This window comes from Aulostomus chinensis, chromosome 16, assembly GCF_037954235.1.
Source record: "Aulostomus chinensis isolate RoL2024-O1b breed Wild chromosome 16, RoL_Achi_v1.0, whole genome shotgun sequence".
Classification (NCBI taxonomy): Eukaryota; Metazoa; Chordata; class Actinopteri; order Syngnathiformes; family Aulostomidae; genus Aulostomus; species Aulostomus chinensis.
In genome coordinates this window covers 13,277,253-13,300,268 of record NC_141335.1, presented here as the reverse complement: position 1 = coordinate 13,300,268, position 23,016 = coordinate 13,277,253, and the positions used below count along the sequence as shown (strand labels likewise).

Sequence of the window (23,016 nt, the reverse complement as noted above, 5' to 3'; positions counted from 1 at the left end):
TGGATGGATGCATTCAGTTACTCATTGACTTTTTGACCCTGCTGTTTTTTTCACCTTTATAATATCACAATTTCAGCTGTGCTACCTGCATCCTTTGACACTACAGGTTCAGCTGGTCACCTGTCATCACCTGTGGCGTCCTCATGAATTTGCTGTAGCTCATATTTTCTGTGTCGCGTCTCCTCTGGTATGTACTGTAAGTCTGTAGAAGCTGAGAGACTTATGAGACAGAAAATCAGAGGAACACCAACACACTCCCTAACTGCTACCTAACTCTGCTCTGCCGTTGCCATGGATACAGTGCCCCCCAACCCACCCCCACCACCTCTTCTCTTTCTCAGTGGGTATGGAGGGATGGGGCTGGAGTGGAGAAAGGAGAGGAGAAGTGGCTGTGTCTGCTGCCTCTGCGTCATATTCATACCAGTGCAGCTGAGAGCTGCTCCCCCTTTCCCCTCCTCCTCCTCCTCCCTCTGTCCTTCCTTCCCTCCTTCCTTCCCTCTCATCATCCAATTTGCACACTGCTAGATCCCCCTCCATTTGTGTCTCCTATCTGCATCTACTCATCGCACTTTCTCTCTCTCTCTCTCTTTCTCGATCCCTCTCTCTCACTGCTGGCTCAGCTTGGTTTCCTCTGCGTGGACAACCTGGACAGACTTTAGCGAGCAAGCGTGGGCACAAGAAGAAAGACAAAGGTAAGTGTTGAGATGGAAGATGTTTGAATGTTTGTGAGTGTGTGTGTGTGTGTGTGTGTGTGTGTGTGTGTGTGTGTGAAAGAGAGAGAAAAAGGGAGAGAGAGACTAAGAGGGGAGAGGAGGGGATGAGACATAACAGCTGCAAGACAAAAGATTCAGATAAGCTCTGATGGCATGAACTCACCTGACATCATAAGTATGGCGCCAGCCTTTTAAACATTTTGTTAGACGGAGTAAGGATATCAGTACATGTGAGCAAGAGGACAGCATGCTAAGAGTGTATGTTATGTGTGTGTGTGCTGGCACTTTCCTGTCTGTCACATAGTGTCATGGAAGAGCTGCTGTGCGTTCCCACAGTAGAGGCGAAAGGAAGGGGAACTTCATTATTCTCTCTGAGCTCTTTGAGCGATGTGTGGATGTGTTGACAGAGTGGTAATCTGTATCTGCAACAGTAGAGGAAGAGAGAGTGAGAGAGAGAGAGAGAGAGAGAGAGAGAGAGAGAGAGAGCATGCCTTACAGTGAAGTCCGTTCTCAGCATTAATAGCTCCTGGAAGCAGAAGCCATTTCCCCAATCACATCCTCCTTTTATTTCTCCTCTCATATTCGCTCTTGTGGTGCCTCTCCCTGCCTTTGTTCATCATTTTACAGTATCTGGAGCTTCTGTAAATGTCAGAAACTGCACAGATGGAGAGGAAAAGATGAGACGACTTAGAAAAAAAAGTAGTGTGTATGTGAAGAGGAAATGAAAAGAGGGAGGAGAAGACAAGTGCGGGGAAAAGAGAAGAAGGAGGCCCGCAGGGTTGTTCATTGTGTCTCAGTCTTGAGAACAGTGTCTGACACCATGTTTGATTTTTAACTGTGATGCCTGTGCCAGTTCACTGGTGTGTGGCGAATGTGTCTGTCAGCTTTCATTTCAATAGAGACCTTTTATTTGTCTTTTGTTAGCGTATCAGTGGTGAGTGACAGACAAGAGGGATCTAAGGTTTGTTAAACTGTGCGTCAACTCGCAGGGGGGCACTTCAGTAAGAGGCGGGGGATCTGTGGATACACCAGCCTGTCAGCTCCATCTGAAGCTGTCAGATGATGTACTGTCTGTAAACTGTCACAATAAGTCAGCTCGGTCTGCTGTCCGTCTGACGGGAGTGGAGAAGAGTCCATCTATTCGGTCATGTGTTTGTGTAGTGAAGTGTAAAATTATGAGATTATTTGGAGCAGTAGAAGTTCTGAAATGAAGAAGATGCAAGAAAGGTCGTCAGTTTAGGTGAGAAAATGAGTGAAGAGAGAGGTGAAAGTGTTTACATGCAGCTCCTGTTGGTTATCTGTATGTGTGTGCATGTCTGTGTGCATTTGCATGAGCGCGCTCTTCCTGCCTCCCATGGGTGTTGAGTGTCCCTGCACTCCAGGTGGGGTTTGCATTTTTAATTGACACTGTCTTTCGTGATTAACACTCGTCTTCTCTCTTCAGGACAAAAACACGCAGAGGAAAGATGGAAATCTGTCATACACAAGACAGTGTGTGTGTGTGTGTGTGTGTGTGTGTGCCTGTATGTGTGTGTGTGTGTGTGTGTGTGTGTGCCTGTATGTCTGTGTGTGTTTGTGTTTGGCAGTAATGACCCTCTGCCTCTAGGCTCCTACTGAGTATGTTTATCTCCCACAGCAGCGGCAGGCGAAAATAGACGATGCATCATTGCAACACACGCATGCACACACAAACACACACTCGCACATACACACACGCATGCACACACACACGCATGCACACACACACACGCATGCACACACACACGCACGCACACGCACACACACACCTACACCTTGCATGTGTGTTTTCTCCTCTTCCTCTCCTTTGCTCTAATTGCCTCCCTCTTGCTTTCTCCTTCTCACCCACATTTGTACATACACACTCACACACATCACTTGCACACACACACATACTTTGCTTCATATGACTTACACCAGTCTCTCCCTCTTGCTCTCCCTCTCTCTCGCTCACACACACACACACACACACACACACACACACACACACACACACACACACACAATTAAGGTTCTTTCTTCCTATTTCATTCCTCCTCCCACTTGTGTTGCAATATGCCTATTAATGATGCAGCTAGAGCCCCACTGCCAACTTCCTGCCTCCGACAGAGAGCGAGGAGTGTAGTTCTGGTGTACATGCCCTGCTTTCTACCACTCCCTCTTATCTCTCCACCCCTCTGTCTGTGTTGTTTTCCTCACAGTTAGCCCATGCGAGCAGCGTGCGGACTGAGTGTTTCCTTCAGAGCAGAGCCCAACATGTGAGAAGATGTCTGTTGGAGGTTGCGCTTGTCCCGGTGAGTCTCTTTTCTCTCTCTTCTTTTCCTCCTGCGTCTCTTTGGTGCTGTCAGAAAGATGACTTATGTAAAAAAAAAAAAAAAGAGCTGCAAAGCTGCCTCGGGCCAGTGTCAAGCTGCGTGTGTTTAGTGAAGCCGTGCTACACTCTCAACAGATGACCTAAAACAAGAGACAGGGAGGCTACACTTTAGGGGTGAGTTGTTCAGTCGAGCCTCAGTCACGCCAGCTTGCTGTGTAGCAGATCAATGGCTCTTTGAGTTTTGCCACATGCGGAAACACTCAGATATCAATACTTTCATTCTTCTCGAAAATCTGCACGATAAATCTTTTTTTTCCCTGTTTGTACAAAATGGCATCTGCTTCCTGTTTTATTTGTGCACTTAAAGGAGTCTCTGTTTTCTATTGCAGTCATAGTTGTCCAGGTGTTCTGAACTGAATAAGGACTTTAATTACTCTATGCAAAATGCTCTAAAGCTGGTCCCTCTTGATGAACCATTAATGAGGGCACTTAAGAAGATTTAACTAAGAGCTGTATTCGCTAGGCGTTAAGCTGCTGTGTGGTTGTTAGACAGCTCTCTGCGATTGTGACTTTGCATTTTCCCCTTTTATTTTTTGCCCTCTATGCAACTCTTCATCCCTTTCAAAATTCCTGGTCTCTTTTACCACTCTATCAGAACAAGAGAAATAAAAATCGCTGCACACGTCACTCTCAAAATACAGTTTTCACCTAGTAGATCATATAATCTGTAGAGTATTTGATCCCCTTTGACATTTAATAGTGCCCTGGTGAGACAAGGAGGCTACAGACACGGTGGAAGTCTCACAGCACTGGGGAGCGAGCGCCACGCAGCACAAGGGAGCAAGAAACAGGAAGAAATTGAATTGTAGCATCTGCTCAGGGGGATCTCAGAGAGGGGAGATTCAATTAGGGTGTCAGTATCATTTTAATGGGGCGGCTCTGATTCATTGGCAGTGGGCTATCAGATGGAATAATATTAGAGAAGCTGGATGCTCTCTTTTTAGATCTTTCCTCCAGCTCAGTCACTCCCCTGTAGTTTTCCAGCCTGGGTTGACTGTGGAGCAGTAATGACAACCACATGTTTGTGAAGGATGCACAGAGAATGAGGTCCACCAAAGGATTTGCCATGCGGATGTTGTGAACCATCACACACACACGTAAACACACACACGCATGAAGGCATGTGTGCAAATGTACAGCATGTACGTACACTCCTGGAGAGCTTGCTTGGGCATGTTTAGCCTGGTGGAGCTCTCAGAAAGCCACATAGCAACACAGCTCCACAGTCTGACCTTCTCTTGGCGCATGCTGTAAATGATTATATGTGAAGGCTGGTTTGTTTACATTCTTACATGATGGTACATTGAGGATCCTCCCCATCCTTTGTGTGAATCTACACTGGAAATCCTGACATCATTTCCTCTTTTGACTTGCGGTCATCTTTGTTTTGTGATCAGGTCAGAGTATCGGAGAGAGGAGGTGCTGAGCTGAGTGTGTTTACATGTCTATTCATGTGGCAGAATGCGAGGCGAGTCGAGAGCACCCCCCCCCCCTCCCCCGGTGTGTCGACTTCATTGACAGCCTGCTGTTGTTGTGACTTTGCTGTGAATCAGCCTTTTTAAAGCTTTGTTCCCTGCATGAAGGAACTGCGTCCTAACATAGACGAGCCAATCACATCCTTTGTTCGGACTAAATGATAAAAATAGATTGCCTATGTGCTGAAGATACCCCCCTCCCCTCACATTCACCCACACACTCACCACACTCACTCTCACCCCCCCATTCCCCTTCTCATCTCACTCTGCCCCTCTTTCTCTTTCACTCCCCCATGTCATTCCCTCATCCCTCCTTCTCTGCCTTTTGCAGTGTTACCTCATGCAGAAAGTCACATGGCTTCTGATTGGAGAAAAGTGACTTAAAGCAGAGCCAAGATGGCAGCCAGGGCTTATTTGATTGCCGTTAGACAACAACATGACGGCCTCGGCGTTATCTTGCCGCGCTAAAAGCCCTTGCTTCTCTTTCTTTCTGCTTCTCCACTTCTTCTCTCCTCGTCACTCTCCCTTCTATCTTGTTTGCCAGATCAAAATGGCTGAGGCAGAGAGAAAGAAGGAATGCGTGGGAGACAGAGATGCTGGGGTGTCGGGGGGGGGGGGCTGTTGTGATGTCACATCTGCTGCAGGCCGGCAGGATGGCAGAGGAGAACTGGTATGTGCCACCTTACCAAGCAGGGGAGGATAAAGCTAAATGCGTGGGAAGGAAATGATCAAAGCACATCTTTATTTGTGAGAGACGTGCAAGCAGCATAGTGTTTAATACATGAGACAGAAGGTGACGGCGGCAGTGCTCGGACTGAATTAGAGCTGTGCTGAAAACAAAGGTGCAAGGACGTTGCAGAGTTGTCTGAAAGCCTTTGTACTATAACTGTGAAATAGAAACTGTTCAAGGCAGAAGCCTGCCTTTTAAATGGATGATACATCCATATTATTGCTTTTTATGTGAATACGATGATGAATTAAACACTCTGTGTGGGCTGACAACACAGACACTGTAAATGTGACAAGGTGCATGCAAATCAAGTCCAATGTTGGCATTAGAGAACCGTTGAAGGAACCACCATGAAACAGAATTTACCAGGTAATGTCAGATACACTGTGTCTGCTTTCAATCTCAGAACTGAGTCGTGAGCATATCAGCAGGTGGTCTTCATCCATTGTGACTCAGTAAGTGGTTAATTTGGCCTTCTTATTAGGGTAAGGGACTGAACTCTGTACCTGTAAGGGTGCTAACCACACTCCTCTGAGAATCGATTCACAATAAACCAACCATATTCTGGTACCTGAGAGTACATCTGGTTGAAAAAGTTGACGGTAGAAAACATTTTGAAGCTATTTTTTTTTAGGTGGACTCAGTCCTTTTTCAAATATTCTTGTTAGTTTTCAAGTACACTGCTGTTTTTATGTAGTCCATTGAAGTTGACTAATGGTTGAGCATTTCGTCACATCTCAGTCAAAAAAAAAAAACTATTTTATTGTCACTGGAGTCAATGGAAAATTTTTACATTTCGTTGATGAAAACTTAACATTTTAGTCTCCATTAGCCAACCAAAATTGTTGATATTTAGTCTAGTTGCAACTGAAGAAAACTACTGACATTTAAGTCTAGTTTTACTCCATAAAATCCATTGACATTTAAGTCAAGTCTTACTCCATTAATACTACTGACATTTAAGTCTAGTCTTACTCCATTAATACTACTGACGTTTAAGTCTAGTTTTAGTCCATTAATACTTTTTTTTAATTGAGTCTAAACTAAACTTATTTTTTCAATTCAAAATCACCCCTTTATTATTATAGAGTGAAAATAATGTAAACCAGTATTGATAATGTCAAAATGTGAATTTTACACAGCTTCATCATTTGTTGAATTTTATATTTTAGTATCAGTTTTATTTACATATTGCACTGGTTAGCCAGAAGTTCTAATATTCCAGTGAAATCCAGTTCCCTGTAATGGGGTAGTTTTAGTCAGTGGAACAGCTCCTAACTATATTTCTCTGAATCTGCTTCAGTATTCTAAAGATCAATCTACTTACATCTTTGGTGGATTCTTTGACCTGATTCTGTGAATGTTGGCAAAGCAACACATTAGATTTCATTAACTGAAGTGAATACATGTTCAGAGTGTTGTCAGCACCAGGCTTCACACATTCACATAGTTGCTACCATTTATCTTCAACACACGCTGCTTAACGGTCTCCTGTCAGCTGCAGCAGCATCCTGTGGGGGCTTTTTTTTTTTTTTCTTCTTTCCCGTCTGCTGCCTTTTTGCTATCACTACCAGTCAGGTGTCACAACAGTTTCCCTGACAGGGTTGCGTTTCTGCTGCTGTCTAGTAAAGTTCACCGGCACCCTTCATATTTTCTCAGCTCTGCTTCGAAGACAGAATACGCAGCTATGTTTTTACATCACCAGTGAATCGAGCCGGCAGTTTAACTCTATTTAGGGTCAGCAATTAATTCAGTTTACTCTTGCCTCGGATCTCTTACTATTTAAAACCTGTATATACACCACTGTAACTGGAAAGAGCACAGGAAGTTAATAATTAAACATCTTTTTTATTATGTATTGGTGCCTGTGTGCGCAACATTTGAATGCTTCGACCACATGCGGGGATGGTGGGGGGTCGTGAGCCTCTAATTTTGGTGATCTGAGGCTGAAAAGTTTTGGAAACCCTTGGAATGAAAGATACAAAAAGCGCTTTGGGTCAAAGTATAAATCTTAAAAAATGTATTAAGTTCTGATTCACAGCTGAAACACACTGACTGAGGAGATGACGCGCTAATTTATACCTCTCATTTGGCTCAATTGGTTTTATGGAATAATAATGCAATTTTTTTTCTACAAATCCTATCAATTCACAGATGAAAGAATCATACTAAAGATCTAACAAATGATATTTTACTTTTCTTTTTTTTTAATCTATGGATAATGTACTAGCCTATAAACTTCTGGCAAGCCCATTCTATACTACTCCAAACTACAAGTAAGATGTTTGAAGTTCTGCCAGCAGAGGGCGACGTGGTTCCATCACATCCTCTATCAGCCCATCAGCCCAGGCAGGACTGACCAAAAAACGGAAGTCAGTCTTTGGTTTCCTGTTAAATCTCTCAAAGGCTATTCAACAGTTACTCTACCCTCAAGGGTTTGAGGTTGATTATTTCTCATCTTTAACACAGCTGGAATGAGGGTGGTGCAGTAGAATATTATCTAAATGTCACTCTGGCCAGGAATCTCCTAAAAAAGATGGAATCTAGACAACCTAAAAAAGATGGAATCTAGACAAACGGAAAGAAGATGTAATATGTTATTTTGGATTTTATTTATGACGTGAACATCGTAAATCTCTACCCTGGCGCTGATCGGAGTGGTTCGGATGTATTTACTCTCAGCCTTTCAATGAAACCCACTTTCCTTTCTCTCATCTGTGCTCCTTATATAATTATACCAAGTGAGTGGCAGCTCAAGCGAATGCCTCAACAAATTGAGCTTCAAATGCACTTAGAGACCACAATGGGTTTCCTGCCCTTCAAATACATGGCTTGTAAACATCAGAGTGGTTATTGATTAAAAGTGAGGCTGCAGATTATGCCCCTTACATAATCTAAGGCTATGAAAGGATCAGGACTGTGGTCGGAAGGATTTGAGTCATCAGCAACGTCAATCATTTCTCACAAGCTTTTACAAAGTTGTCTTGTAATAACCACACCGAGTAGGATGCTTCTGAGGGTTTTTGGTGGTGATGATGCTTTGAATCCCACCGGAGATCTAATCAAAGGTATTTTAATCACATATTAGGGTTGGTGAGGTCAGGACAGATTGTACAGAAGTGATAGTTCATATAATTACCGCTATATTAATTTTGTAATTATCATTTCATCATTTCAGTCCACTATACAAAGATAAGCAGATTTACACTGCAGCTTCAGAGAAGAAGATCCTGTCTATTAATGTGCACATGTGTATTCATATTGTTTTTGTTTTTAATTAACTAATATTACACATTTCTGCTTTGATTAATTATTATATGTAGATTTAGCTCCTATTTGATATTCAATTTGACATTTAAGTATTTTTTCCTATTGCAGATAACTTTGAGGTGCAGTGGCTATGGAACACAATGGGAAGTCAAATGAATTGACCTGTGCACACGAAATGATGCTGGACGCTACATTACACTTAGTGTGGGGGATTTTCAAAATAAAAGGTCCCACATCACACATGCTCAGGCAGATATAAGTATTGCACCTAATTTCTGAAATGTTCTTGTACTCTAATTTGTTCTTACACTCTGTTGCACTTCTTACCCTTGAATTAGTCTTGCAGGCAGGAGGCAAGGATTGATGATATCGGTAACTCCTCTTCCTGACTCCTATAGTTTATTTCTTGTAACTGTCAATTAAACAGGCTTGTAAAAACTTTGCCAGAGGTACAGAATAGATGTCAGGGGGAGGAATTACAAACACCCATCAGGTTTTCTTCCTGTCCATAACACAATATTGAGAGCTAAAAAAAAAAAAAAAGGCTTGTAATATGCAGGAACAAATTTGTGTGTAAAAAAAAACAAAACAAAAAAAACGAGGCCAAATGAACATACTCTGTCTCTGTCACTGTGACGTTTCCATTCATCTAATCTGGTCATGAATGCTCCAGCTTGTGTTCAGTGTCAAAACTACATGTGTATACACTTATTCAACCTGTCTTTTCAGATTAAGATCAAAACAGAGCACTACAGCTCCTAAACTTAATGAATCATTAATTGATTTACACTGAGTCAAACTCACAGCTAATCTCCAGGGGTATTAGCACCAAATCCTAAAGTCCACTAATTGCACAACAAACTTTAATTACAGGTTGTTTTTTTTGTTTTTGTTTTGAGGGCTCTCCCTCATTTTGGCCCTGGGTAGTCAGTCCACCTGTTAAAGTCAGAAGACTGATAAAAACGGTCCCATGTGTTCAAAATTTTGTTGCAAAATCTAAGCAGAGAACGAGAGTTGCTGTGGATGAGTTTAGTAGTTGGTGGAGTTTTTGTCAAGTAATGCAGGTGATCATCCCTGAGAGAGCATCTTGTACATATATATAGCAGCCTCGGTCCCCCATGAGGAGGGACTGACACCAAGCTTCATTATATTTGAGGACAGGGGACCTTGCATGGCCTATATTTTGTTTCTCATTACAGATTGTCAGTTATTTAGCCAAACTGGTTTATTACGATAAATTCTGACTCCACAGATTATTGGGAGTCCTGCCTCACACAAATCTCTGAATTTGGAATGTTGAGAAGTTATACTGTGTGTGTGTGTGTGTGTGTGTGTGTGTGTGTGCGTGTGTTTCCATTTGAGAGTTGAAGCATGCTCAAATATAATTCTGGTCAGGCTGACCATCACATGTAACTCAGTGTAATGTCCTAACAAGGATAGCTGTGCAAACCTGTTTCTGCGTGTGTGTGTGTGTGTGTGTGTGTGTGTGTGTGTGCGTGTGTGCGTGCGTGTGTGCGTGTCGGGATGGGCGGAGGAGCCTGGAGGAGGCGGGGCCTTTGTTTGTTCGAGTCTCGACCGACTGGCAGGAACAAAGGGGTCCCGTAGTAACGGTAGATGAGGCAACACCGTACCACTATGCAAATGTCGCTTGAAAGAGAAAATAGGGAATTAAATACTATCTGTAATTAGAGGGAGAGTTGTAGTTTCTTGCTGTCTTGTGTTGGAATATTGGTGTGTACTACCGAGCGACGGAGCTGGAGCTCTCACCGTGCAGCCTCTCCGGCTAGCAGCGAGGCTAGCTGCCTGGAAACACCGAGCGGGGGTGTTTCGGTGCTCCTTTCTCTGCAGGTAACTCAAGCTCACAGCCACTGTAGTTAGACAGAACCACAGGTTCACAATAATCTGAAACACTCAATACAACGACATGGAAGTGTATGAGAGCGAGCTGTGGTGATAACTAACGTAGCAGCAAGGTTAATAGCTTAGCAATGATATCCGCTCAGCGGTTAATGAATGCGGCCCTGCGGCTCAGTGGACGCCTGGCCCTCGGTGTAAAACGGGCTTCTGGTTCCGTGCATGTCCACCCTATGATACATGTCTAGTCTCTGCTGGTGAGTTTGGGTCCTCGCTTGCCCTCTGTAGTGTTTCGGTGCTTGGAGGGACTTCCAGCATCGGTCGGGATGCTGCTCCATTGTTTGCAGTATTCAGTTATGGCGGACAAACCTGTCCTGCACCAAACACCCTGAAAACTTGTTATTCATCATGATGAGTGCTCTTACTGAGCTGAGAAGTCAGTGCCATCCTGTGTTCACTCAGGATGCTTCCCTCACCCTGTCATTCATACACACAAATGCTTGCCAAGTAAAATAATGCGTACGTCATTCATGCTGGGTCCTTTAATCCTTCAATTTTGGTTAGTATGTGGTGTTAAATTGAGGTGGAAAGTATTTTATGCTCATAGCATTTGTACACAATATATGAGCATCAAAGAGAGTTGTGCCACCTTATTTGATATGTGCAATCTACATTTTTTTTTAAGTCTAATCATGATATGAGAAGTCATTTTTCTTTGATATTATCATTATTATGTTTAAGATTCACCATGAGCCCTTGTAAAACACATAACTTCTTATTAAACGCTAAAATATAAAAACATGGATTAAATTTCAGGAAAATGTATTTAGTCTGTGTGTGGGGTTTGGTAACTGTCCCACATTTCATTAGTGTTTGCATGGTTCAGCACAAGCTATGGAGTGGATTGTATGTGGATTGGCACTATCATTCCAGTATTTGATCCATGCATGAAGTCAGGTGATATGTGAATAACTCAGATGTCCCTGATCATTTCTGAAAATTACAGAAACAATACTCAAGTGCTCTAGCAAGAGGATTTTTCGCGTTTCTTGGCCTAGTGCCCAAGTCTCTTGATCTCTACCGGAGGGGTGAACACCATTATTACCAATGGTGGTCAATCATCAATGTTTTGATTGATCATTGACATCAAACCATGTTCTTTTCTGTATGGGAAAATCTGGATTCATGCATTTAAGATTTTCCTTTAATTTGTCACCTGTCAGTGTTTTGGAAAGAAGATTTTTGCAACCGATCATGCTTGAATGCAAACTCTGCAATTGTAAACAGGTTTTAGTAGAAGAATTATCTGTTGCAGTTGTTTGACATGTGCATCAGCAGCATCATAATGATGGATACAAACTATGTGGTCAAGGGGGTAAAGGTCAGGGTGTTGGGTCTGCAGGTCAGAGGTGATGCATGGAGGTGGAGGGCAATCTGTTTGGTTATTATGATTGTATAATGTGGAAGAGAAGAAAGGGGTCAGTCTAGATGAAGGTGGAGCTGTGTCGAGTTCACACAGACACCCTTAATCTCAATTAATACCTCTGTCCATCCTCGTACCACATCATCTGTTTACTCACAGGGGATGATTTAAAAAATCCAGTCCAGCCAGGCTTGATCCTGCTGCAGAGTGGCCCTCGATGCACTCCCATGTTTCACCCCCTGCTGCTTTTAATTTGTTACAATCCCCTTTTATATGCTGAGCTGACAGTGACAGACTGTGTTGCGCATAAATTGCGGCTTCAAAATAATAAATGAACATTATGCTGCCTTCAGGTGCTTGTTGGTGATGATTTACAAGCAGGTCACGAACAGCAGGGAAACTGGGATGCTCTACAATTGTTATAATGTTTGATAAAAGCTCTATCTGTGTAGAGCAGGATATCTGAGCCCTACCGCGGTTGTCGGGGTCATATTTCCAGGGACTGTTTGTCTCACATATTCCACTCTGCCACATCTCAGACCTAATTACATGCAGCCGCTGCCTGTGTGAGGTCTCCTTTAGCAGATACACAGAAGAGATTTTTTTTCCCAGTACCCTGAATTGTTTGAGCATGAATGCCTTATCTGGGCAGACAAGGGTTAACAACAGCCAGGGCCGGGTGAGGGGGGATGGGTAGGAACATAGACCAGAAGGGTAGACATGCAAGAGCAACATAGTCAGGTTACCATAAATGTATCACACATTTATATTGAATATTCAGTTAATCTGCGCAAACATCCACTACTTTTACGTGAATATTAGGATAATGGTTCAGCTTCATTCTTTCGTCCTACAGAGAGATCGTTTCCTTATTCATTCAGTCCAGATCAAAGCGTAGTAGGGAGTTTCGGGTTACTGTCACAATTAAAAACCTCCTTTAATATTAGTGCAGTAGTAATAGGCTATCAGGTTGCAGCTTTCTGCACATCAGTCATTTCTACTCATTGAACTGTGTAAGTCAAGCCCCTGCTCAGCTTACAATAAAATTGTTTTTTCAGTCTTGCCAGTGGGTTTTCCTTTCATTTTAGAATGTGAGCGAAATGCTTGCTGCAACCTTTTGTTCAAAAGAAATTGTTTCCATCCTGCTAATAAAGCCATACCTTAACCAGAAAGTGTATTTCGCCTTTAGAACACCCAAAAATAGTTATTGTGAACTAACAAAGTTTTCTCTCTTGCATCACTTTGTGACTCTAGAAGTCAGACAGAGCCAGCCACATATATTTAGTTTGAAGCTTCTGGCAACTGACTGCTAACAACAGCAAAACTTTCCAAAAAAATACCCATTTACAAACTCCCAAGATCATCGTACGGTGTAATCCATGTCTTCAGAAATCCACAAAAAGTTGATAATCCAAACGATGGATTAAAAAGACTAGATTTATACTGGAAAAAATAAATGAGAGCTTTTATACTGATGTCATTTGGCAGTTTTGCTGTTAGTAAGACCCACAATAGTGAATCATTGTAAGGTAAATTACATTTTATGGTTGAGGTAATGCTTTAAGTGTAGGCCGGACTGATGTATCAGCCAACCGATGGTGTAATGTGGTGTGTCCAGCAAATGGGGCTATTTTACATTGGTCCTTATGTAAATGGTCACGACTGACAATGTTAAATGTTTTTTTTTTTAATAAAACAAAAAGTCTGTCTAAGAAATTCGCCTTCTGCCTGTATACATATGTAGTCATATTGCTACAAAATTGGTGCACAATGAACACAGAAAAGGTTCATTTTTTTCAGTCCAGCGATAAAATTCACTATATTGGTGGACCTGCTTTTAAGCACATTTTTAACCACCTGAAGTCAAAATCAAAACATAATTGGTGAGATTTTGTTTTTTTAACTTCACCATCAACTTTTTCTAACTTGGGTCTTCAAAATGTGCATTGAAACACCTCAATGTAAACCTTGTGATCGACAACACTGAGTGAAGGTGTGGGCGGTACAAGAACAGTCATCCTTGTTAGGATTCCCCCATTTCACTGATTGTTTTCTTATATTTTTGTCGTCTAATAAAAATTGACCCTTTTTTCCCAGTGATTTGTTATCTTGTCCATTTACCAGATTGAAGATGCATTAGGTAATGAAAGCGAGGGGGAAATGTTTTTGGCCGCGCACTTTCATTTCAGTAAATCTGGACGGAAACATCCAAAGTTAGATTACTTGGATGATGTTGTGATTTGAATGAGCTAAATCCAAGTCATCTAAATCTTCTCTAAATCTCTGCTTGTCTCCACTCCTCTCCTCTCTTGCCTTGTGTGTGCAGGCTGTTCGTCAAAGTCATTCAAGCTGTACTCTCCTAAGGAGCCCCCCAACGGCGGCAGCTTTCCCCCTTTCCACCCAGGCGCTATGCTGGACAGAGATGTGGGGTAGGTCTGTCTCAGTACAGGACAAAACATAGTTTTCACTCATTAGACCACTTAGTTTCTCTTCTCTTTACACCTTTAATGTTGTCATTTTTGATATTTTTCCTAAGAACAAAGCATGCTCATTTTTAGTTATTGTTTTTGATGTGTAATCGACAATTTCTATCCTCTGGGTTGTGTTTTTCTAGCACACTCTTCTTCTTCCGTCCTTTTAAAATCACTGCAAAAAAGACGACTCATCTTTAGTATCAGAGTCACAGCCGACCCTGATTTGAACGTGTCCCCCAGGAAGTCAAAACAGAGATGATCAAAACCAGAATAAGCGTTTCCTGCAGAAAATGCTACCTGAATGCAACCTGTGAGTTGGTGAAATAGAGTAAAAGCTGATGAGAAAGTAGAACAGGGAGAAAGGAAGTGAATATTTGAATGATTTATGTGGCTGTAAGACAAGCACAGCTTTTTTTCCCGTGAGTTTCAGAGGCAAGGCTGAAAAAAACGGAAGCAAATGATAAGTTGTAATCTGAAGCTGAAATTGGGTGAGTTTACTGAAGAATTGAGGTTTAAAGGAGAGATGGTGAAGATACGTAGAAAGAAGTTCAGAGGAAGGTAATAGTTCAGAGCCTTAAATTCCTGCAGTGGACTTTGAACCGTTTTCCTGTCACTTTCACGAAATGCAAGTACAAAATGAATTTAAAAAAAAAAGTGTAGTAAGAAGAAATCTGAAAATGACTAAATAAAAATGTCCTGGAGGGCAGAGAAGTTTGAGATTAATTTCTCAAGTTGCAAAACGCATACGGAATCGTTTCAATAAAGTATACACAGTTACAGTTAATGAAGTGTTGCTCTTGTGAGTTCTTTTTAGGACTGTGATGGATACTCTTTCTTCTGTGCATCATTTTATTCTGTTACACTGTGCATTCTTACCTGAAACAGAAAGAGATACTTGATGTGGGATTTACTTCAGGAAAAAAGATTTAAAACGCATGTTTGTTGGGGAAAAAAATATGGCAGTATAGTGAATGGAATATAAATTTGCTTTCATTTCTGAACTGATGGATTTTTTTCCCTCTCTCAGGCCAACACCCATGTATCCCCCATCATACATGGAGCCAGGAATGGGGTAAGTTTTCAGAGCTCCAAACTACTTCATAAAACTCTTGATATAGCTCTGGACTTGTGGACAAAATGGAGGCTATAAAATGGTCTGCAAATTAACCTGAGTCGGAGGCTGCTCTCGGCTTATACCTCTTGTTTGCACTGCGGGTGTTGGAGCAAGCCACAGAATCGTTTAATACCCTGTTTCCTGTTTCAGGAGACCCACACCGTACGGGAACCAGACAGACTACCGGATATATGAGCTGAACAAAAGGCTACAGAACTGGACGGAGGTGAGAGACGCTCCGTAATTCACTCAGAGACTCGTATAAACTCAATCACTCTTTTCATTTTCGGTCTGCAGTGCCACCATTTGCAGCTGCTGTGAGTGACGCACTCTTGCCATGTTTTCAAATATTTCTGCCCAGCTGCTGTTTATTTGTAGCTAACCATGCTAGGGACTTTGTGGGAAAGTAATCCTGAGATCTCTCTGTGACTCAATTTACATTCAGACGCTAATAGGATTATCTGATCAACCTGGCTAAAACGTAATTGGAGTGCCAACTGTTTATATGCCTGAGTGCGCAGCTGAGTTGCTATAATGAGCAATGCTTTTTTTCCCTGTGACTGTCATTGTGCACACCACAGCAAATATATGCATGCAAACCTTGCTGGGGTTAAGTTTTATGTTCAACCAAACACCATTGGACCTTGTTTAGAAAGTCCATCTGCTCAACCTCAGTTTTGTTTTTACACCCGTGTAGTTCATTAAAACCACTTAGGGAAAAAAGTAGAGCCACTGGATTCTTCCATGTGGTGTGTTGAGAATGTCAAAAATGTGTACATTGTTACACAGTCTAAAAAAGTTCCCACAAACAAGTGCTTTTGGGTTGGATGAAGAGTTTGAGTTTCACAGAATGTAACAAGAATTTGCTTGTTTGTCAACATTTAATATTGTATCATCTGTTTCATTCTTGTGGCAAATATTTCCTTTTAACATCTGAATTATGACCCTCGAACATGGGCCGAACCACATTTGCCATTAAAGTGATGTTTTTCCCTCCTGCGTCGCTTCTTTCAGGACTCCAGAATGCTGAAAGAGCCAGCCATGTGTGTTTTGCTTGACACTAATAGCAACTGACAGCTCCCAACCATGTTCTAGTTTCTTTGATTGTAGCCTAATTTGTTTGTGGATTACTGAGACTGCAGCTGGATAGAGGAGATCGGGTTTATACCAGACAGTTCTCTTGATGGAACACTTTTAGGATGATGTAGTACTTCAACATAGAACACATAATTTAGTCTTCTTGCATTGGATATCAGTGCATTCTAGTTCACTTGTGGTTACATGAACAAGTAAATCAAGTTCTAATGGGGTTATGCCTGATGTTTTGTAGAAATTAAAAGACTTTGATTGTTTTGCTTTCAGGATTGTGACAATCTGTGGTGGGATGCCTTCACTACAGAGTTCTTTGAGGATGACGCAATGCTCACAATCACTTTCTGTCTGGAAGATGGACCCAAGCGATACAGTAAGATTGATGTTGTGAAGACAAATAAATGTTTTTACACTCCTTCATCATTTCTCAAAATATACTATTTGTATCAGGTTTCAGATAAAAGATGGTGAAACTTGTAGTTGCTGTTCTCTTTTAATTGGATCTCTGCCTCTGCATCCTGAATCATTCACTTCTCCTCTTTGTGTCTGCAGCCATTGGCAGGACGTTGATTCCACGATACTTTCGGAGTATCTTCGAGGGTGGCGCCACTGAGCTCTTCTATGTCTTGAAACATCCAAAGGAGTCCTTCCACAGTAACTTTGTCTCGCTCGACTGCGACCAGTGCACCATGGTGACACAGAATGGCAAACCTATGTTCACACAGGTACAATTACTGTCGCTATAGAAATGTGTGGCTTCCTGTTCTCCCCTTTGCTGCTGTTCTGAGTGTGTTCAACCTTTTTCTAACTCTCGGATCAGGTTTGCGTGGAGGGTCGTCTGTACTTAGAGTTCATGTTTGATGACATGATGAGGATCAAGACGTGGCACTTCAGCATCAGACAACACAGAGAGGTCCTGCCCAGGAGCATTTTAGCCATGCATGTAAGTGCTCGACTCACAACTATAAAAACACAAACACCCTCAGTTTTAGGTTCAACTTTTACCTCTCCACCCTGTTGTGAAGGATCCCCAGATGCTGGATCAGTTGGCTAAAAATATTACCAGATGTGGGCTGTCCAACTCCACACTCAACTACCTCCGTGTAAGCAAGTTTCCTTAATAATCATGCTTATCTCCCAGATTAGTAATTGGATTCCCTGTAGCGACACTCACAACACACAGCTAACACTTCCTAACGTTTCCTTCCATTTCTGCTCCAAGCTTTGTGTGATTTTGGAGCCCATGCAAGAGCTGATGTCCAGGCACAAGACTTATAGTTTGAGCCCTCGCGACTGTCTCAAGACCTGCCTCTTCCAGAAGTGGCAAAGAATGGTAGCACCCCCAGGTAACATACACACACACACACACACACACACACACACACACACACACACACACACACACACACTTCCTTCACTTCCTTATTAAGCTAGTGGTACCTTAAATTCAGCTGTTTTTTGCAGTTAAACTATATATATTGCATTTATTTTCATAACTTCAGTGCATATGGTTTATGTTTTTATATTTACTAAACCCCATTTTGTTTGTATGGTGTTATTTATCATGCTTTGATCTACATCTCTTTATATCCTTCAGTGTTGTAACACCTGACTCATTTCTCCTTGTGTGGGACTAATAAAAGATTAGCCTATTTTAATTTAGCATATGATGAAGGGTCAAATCCAGGCCCAGAAAAATCTGATTCGTGTAGGTAACTAATGATCTTTTTTTCCCCACACACTTGCAGCTGAGCCAGCCAGACAAGCGCCCAACAAGCGGCGGAAAAGGAAGGTGTCGGGCGGCAGCACGGTGAGCTCCGGCGGAGGCAGCAATAACAACAGCAACAGCAAAAAGAAGAGTCCAGCCAACAGCTTTTCTCTCTCCAGCCAGGTACCTGTAAGCATTACATCTACTTGACCTCTATCTGCACCTCCTAGATTATCTGAGCAAGGTGAAGAGAGCGGGGTGGGGAGTGGGAGGGTGCAGTGCAAGGCCAGCAAGGAAGTTTAGAAAGTTGTTGGTGGGTGTAGCAGCAGATGGTAGCTGAGGTGTTGAGTGTGTGAAGGGAGTTTAGAATAGCACTAGCTTAGCTGCACTTGGAGGGGGGCTCTGTGTTGAGGTGTGGTGGTGCTGTTGGAGGGGTGGTGGGGTTCTAAGTGTACTGAGGATGACTAGATGTAGTTAGTTGACCCCCTGATGTGAACCAGTGATGGGCAGTCCCTGGTCCTCTTGGGCCACAGGCTACTGGGTGTGTATGTGTGTGTGTGTATGTCTGTGCGTACACATGCACAGACACACACACACACATATATAGATGAGGCCTCCATCTCTAAATGATACAGGACACATTTTGGGGTGGGGGTCACCTTGCTCTGATCTCCAGTGGGACAGTTAGGTCTTCTCTCTAAATCAGCCTGTCAGAGCACACGATTCACGCAGCACTGCTGTCTTTTGCTGATTTGCTTGGTTGGTTGAGCGAACGAGACCCGAGGTGGAATGAAACCCTCCCCGTGTTGCAGCACTCGAGGATCAGGGATGCCCACTGCTGGCCAGTAGGGAGGACCCTGGACCCTGGTTCTTGGAACAGGGGCTGGGAGTCACACGGACTGCTGAGCTGTCAGCTTAGATAACCCCGTTTGGTTTCCAGAGGAACAACACATTGTCCTATTGTGATTGGGTTCATAGTGAGAGGGCGATGATCTCTCAACACGTTGGTCCCTAAAGACGAAGCTTAACTGACCAAATATAAAACATTTGATGTAGAATTCTTTGAAAAATTCATGAGAATCTGAAATTGGATATATAAATCTGATCCCAGTTAAATTCATACACATCACAGGCCCAAAACATAGAGTGTCGTTGCAGCTCGTCCGTGCAGCCAGTCATTCCGCCCACCCCCCTGTATTATGGGGATAATATGTACCGGCCCTTGCTGTCCCCTTTAGGACGTGATGATGGTGGGAGAGCCCACTCTGATGGGAGGGGAGTTTGGTGACGAGGACGAGCGTCTGATCACACGGCTGGAGAACACACAGTACGATGGGGCGAATGGCCTTGAAGATGAGGACAGTTTCAACAGCTCGCCTGCGCTGGGGGCTCACTCGCCCTGGAACAACAAAGCTCCCTCCAGTCAGGAGAGCAAGAACGACAACTCCCAGTCGTCCCAGTAGAGCGCTGAGGTCCCAGCCAGCCCCCTTTTCAATGATTAAACCTACTGGGATCCACCTGAGCCAACGCACTAGTGAGACGAGTCAGGGAGCAGGGTCCGGAGTACTTGTGTTCAGTTTCATTTTGTTCGTTTTTCTCCGTTGTGTTATTTCCAAGCTTAGCGGTTAGCAGGGACACTACTTGATGGATTCAAACGAGCTTGAAGGACATCCCACTCTCGCTCCCTTACATTGGTGCACATTCTCAGTGGTGCTCAGCCTTGGCCCTCGTTGGCTCGGCTCCAGTCAGTCTTTAGAGATGTGGCGAGGCTGGTGGGGTGGCAGTGTGTGTGCGTGTGTGTTCAACCTTCCCCCTATCATGACTCACCACAACGCTGTAGCCAGAGTTGACATGTCCTGTTGTCCGAGTGCTCGCCATGGCCACCATGGCTGTGGGTTCTTGTTCCAACCTCGGGTCTCTCAGGCGTGCGTTTTCCTTGACGACGCACCTCGTTGTTTCTGTTGTGCTCATGTCACAGGAGAGAAATGCTTAGCTTTTATTTAACTTATATTTTTTTTTGCAGGCTGCAGAACACTGTCTTAGTATAAAAATTCCTCATCCGGTTTTTAAAAACTCAATTATTTGTTTTTATAGGACCTGGTTGGAACAAAAACCTGTACAGTGCCGGAGCTTGAGGACCGGAGTTGAGAACCACTACGCTAAATCTCACACCCACACACACACACACAAACACACACACACGCACCTACACACACACACAAGCACTCACACACACACATACACACACACACACACACATACACAGACACGCACTCTCACACACAGACACACACACACACACACACACACATCTAACACATGAAACATTGAGGTACAGGAGCGAGGTGGTACACAGCACGTCTGGACCAGAGCACCAGGCGCTACAGAAGTGTGTTTTCATTTTCTATGTTTCAAACTTGTTTTGAATTTTTTTTTATTTTTGTAAACAATTTCTAAGAAACAAACAAACAGACAAGCAAGCAAACAAAAACACCCCAGAATATTCTTTGCACTGTTTTCGCTATTAATCTATTTTTCTTATGAATTGACCGTGTATTTTTCTTTTCTGTTTTTCTATTCTTGCTGATGTAAGAACTGTAAAACATCTGAAACCTGCAGTATATTAATGTATAAGTATTGCTGTTAGCTCATTCTTCTTGTGATGGTAATAACTTTCCCGTAAGTCCATGCTTGATATAGCATCATCCATCTGTGTCAGACGTCACGCCGTCATCAGGTCCGTCAACTTCAGTTCTAGATAAACACTCGGGGAGAACGAGGCTTGTTTTACTACATGGGAGTCTAAAGCAGCACACTGGATTCCAGTTTCTCCTCCAAATTTCCAACCAAACGCCCGGTTCGGATCTGTTTCGTCTTGTCATTACAGAACTGTTTGCTTCGTCTTGAAATCCTGGGGTGCTCTCTTTAGAGAACAATTACAGAAATCTCAAATTTGCTACTCAAAAATATTTTAAAAAAACACATTTTGACAGGATTGTAAAATAAGAAGAAAAAAAAAAAGACTTTTGTATTAACTTAAGTTTCCCAGAAATGTTTTTATCACAGTTCAGAAAGCTGCAGACCAAGGAGCTACATGTAAAGATTCTTTAGATATCGATGACACTGAGCTGTTTGTTTTATGAAGAATCATTTTGTTGGCTTTACTCCTCTTGTTTGTGTCTGTGGTTGTATATTTTTAGCTAGTAATTTCTGTAAAAGTTATTCTATGTATTCCTCACTAGAACTACGAGAAATTCAATCTAATGTAAAGAGATGAAAAGCCCCCTAAAGTTTTTTTTTTTTATGTGGTTTTGAAATGGTACAATCACAGATGAAATAAAATTTCCCTCATTTTAGCAAACTGTATTTATTTTTCTATGTCCTGACATTCAGTTTAGGTGCAGCCCACATGTACAGTGCTCATGATGATATATTGAGGAGTTTTTGGGGCTGCCGAGTCAGCTTATGCTGGTAGAAGTCATGACTTGGGTTGTTTTTTTTTTTTGTTGCTTTTTGGTTGTTGTTTTTTTGTTTTTTATTTTATCATCATGCAGCTCCTGAGTTAATCTGGCTTGATCCTCACAATGGTTCAGTATATTCACATTCAAGAGATATTTAATAGCTATTTTTTGCTGTTGTAGGTTTCCGGTCCATCTGAAAGTGTATCAGATGCACAATAAAAATAAATAACCACATTTAGAGAAAGTTAATTGAAGTGGTCTTTTTTTTGTTGGTTTTTTTTTGTGAAGTCGCTGTCTGATTCTTAACGAGTTGTCATTTTTTATTGAAATAAATACACGGTAAACTAATCAAGTCTATAGATTTCAGAGTTTTTAACTAAAAAAAAAAAAAAAAAAAAAAAGGTCGAATATAAGTAAGATTTCTATGGTCATTAAAAATGAAAATTATGGAAAAATGGCATTTTCCAGGCCTTGAAAATACTTTTTTCCACTAAATTTTGGAAAATAATAGAAATTTACTGTATAGTACTAAATACTGTATATGAATTCACGTTTACCGAGAAATTTCTCTTGCATAATATTACTCGATATATTTTTGTCAGTGGTTTTTAAGTAAAGCTATACTGCTGTATTTTTACATGTATTTTTGTAAATTTTGCATGTATAAAGCAATTCTGAGAATATATGGTCATGAAAAAAAATGCCTAAAAGGACCTGGTATTTAATTCGTGGCAAATATGTTGGATGGTTGTGTCAGTGGAATCGTTCAGCTTTATTTACCTATTAAAACTGGAAAAGGGCTTCAGCATCATAGATCCCAACTATATGATGGTAATGTGCGGAGCTCCCCAGCAGGGGGTCTCACTGAGCTGCCCATCAAAAATCCCTCCATCATAAAACCTGGTGGACGTGTGGCCTGTGAATCCACACTGAGATGTAGGTTAGTCAATAAATTGTCTCTGAATCTAATGTAGGGGTGACAACATCCCTCAAGTGGACGCTGGAATGTTGGTGCATCCATAGCTGGCTCCGTCACTGTGGTGGGGGCTGGGTTTATATTGATATTTATTATTAGTCATTCATGTCAGATATCAATTAAAGTTGAATTTCCAATAAGTACTTTCGTCCTTTTGGCTGTCAGATGTGCTGGTAACTCTGGTATCCAGGAGACACAAAGCAGATCACTGTTAGTAGCAGGAACAACAAATGTCATAACATGCAAATAGGCCTGTAGCTGAGCCCACTAGAGTCAGCTCTGTTTCCTTGTTGAATCTTGTGAGTGGCACATAAAAAGATAAGGTCATCTCCAT

At 42.2% G+C, this 23,016-nt stretch overlaps 1 protein-coding gene across 5 annotated transcripts; it reads left to right on the top strand.

Moving 5' to 3' along the window:
- The first annotated feature begins 384 nt into the window (after positions 1 to 384).
- Positions 385 to 21,955, top strand: ldb1a (LIM domain binding 1a). 5 transcript variants are annotated; one of them, XM_086180490.1, is made up of 12 exons: positions 385 to 692; positions 2,933 to 3,025; positions 14,184 to 14,286; positions 15,359 to 15,403; positions 15,596 to 15,671; positions 16,808 to 16,910; positions 17,090 to 17,262; positions 17,358 to 17,480; positions 17,563 to 17,640; positions 17,760 to 17,883; positions 18,286 to 18,428; positions 19,484 to 20,327. In XM_086180490.1, exons 2-12 carry the CDS (start codon positions 2,998 to 3,000, stop codon positions 19,706 to 19,708), a joined length of 1,221 nt encoding a protein of 406 aa, XP_086036616.1. In that variant the 5' UTR covers positions 385 to 692; positions 2,933 to 2,997; the 3' UTR covers positions 19,709 to 20,327. The 5 variants fall into 5 exon arrangements, with proteins under 5 accessions (XP_086036616.1, XP_086036615.1, XP_086036618.1 ...); XM_086180489.1 differs by having other exon boundaries at positions 386 to 692; positions 18,286 to 18,434; XM_086180492.1 differs by lacking the exon at positions 19,484 to 20,327 and adding an exon at positions 20,340 to 21,955 and having other exon boundaries at positions 395 to 692; positions 18,286 to 18,434.
- Positions 21,956 to 23,016: the final 1,061 nt, after the last annotated feature.

What these genes read in the sequence shown, in the direction of transcription:
- ldb1a (XM_086180489.1), top strand. Translation starts at nt 2,998, where the DNA reads ATGTCTGTTGGAGGTTGCGCTTGTCCCG. An exon ending in CCACACTCAACTACCTCCGT is followed by an intron (nt 17,641 to 17,759) that starts GTAAGCAAGTTT and finishes TTCTGCTCCAAG; the next exon opens with CTTTGTGTGATTTTGGAGCC. An exon ending in AAGAATGGTAGCACCCCCAG is followed by an intron (nt 17,884 to 18,285) that starts GTAACATACACA and finishes ACACACTTGCAG; the next exon opens with CTGAGCCAGCCAGACAAGCG.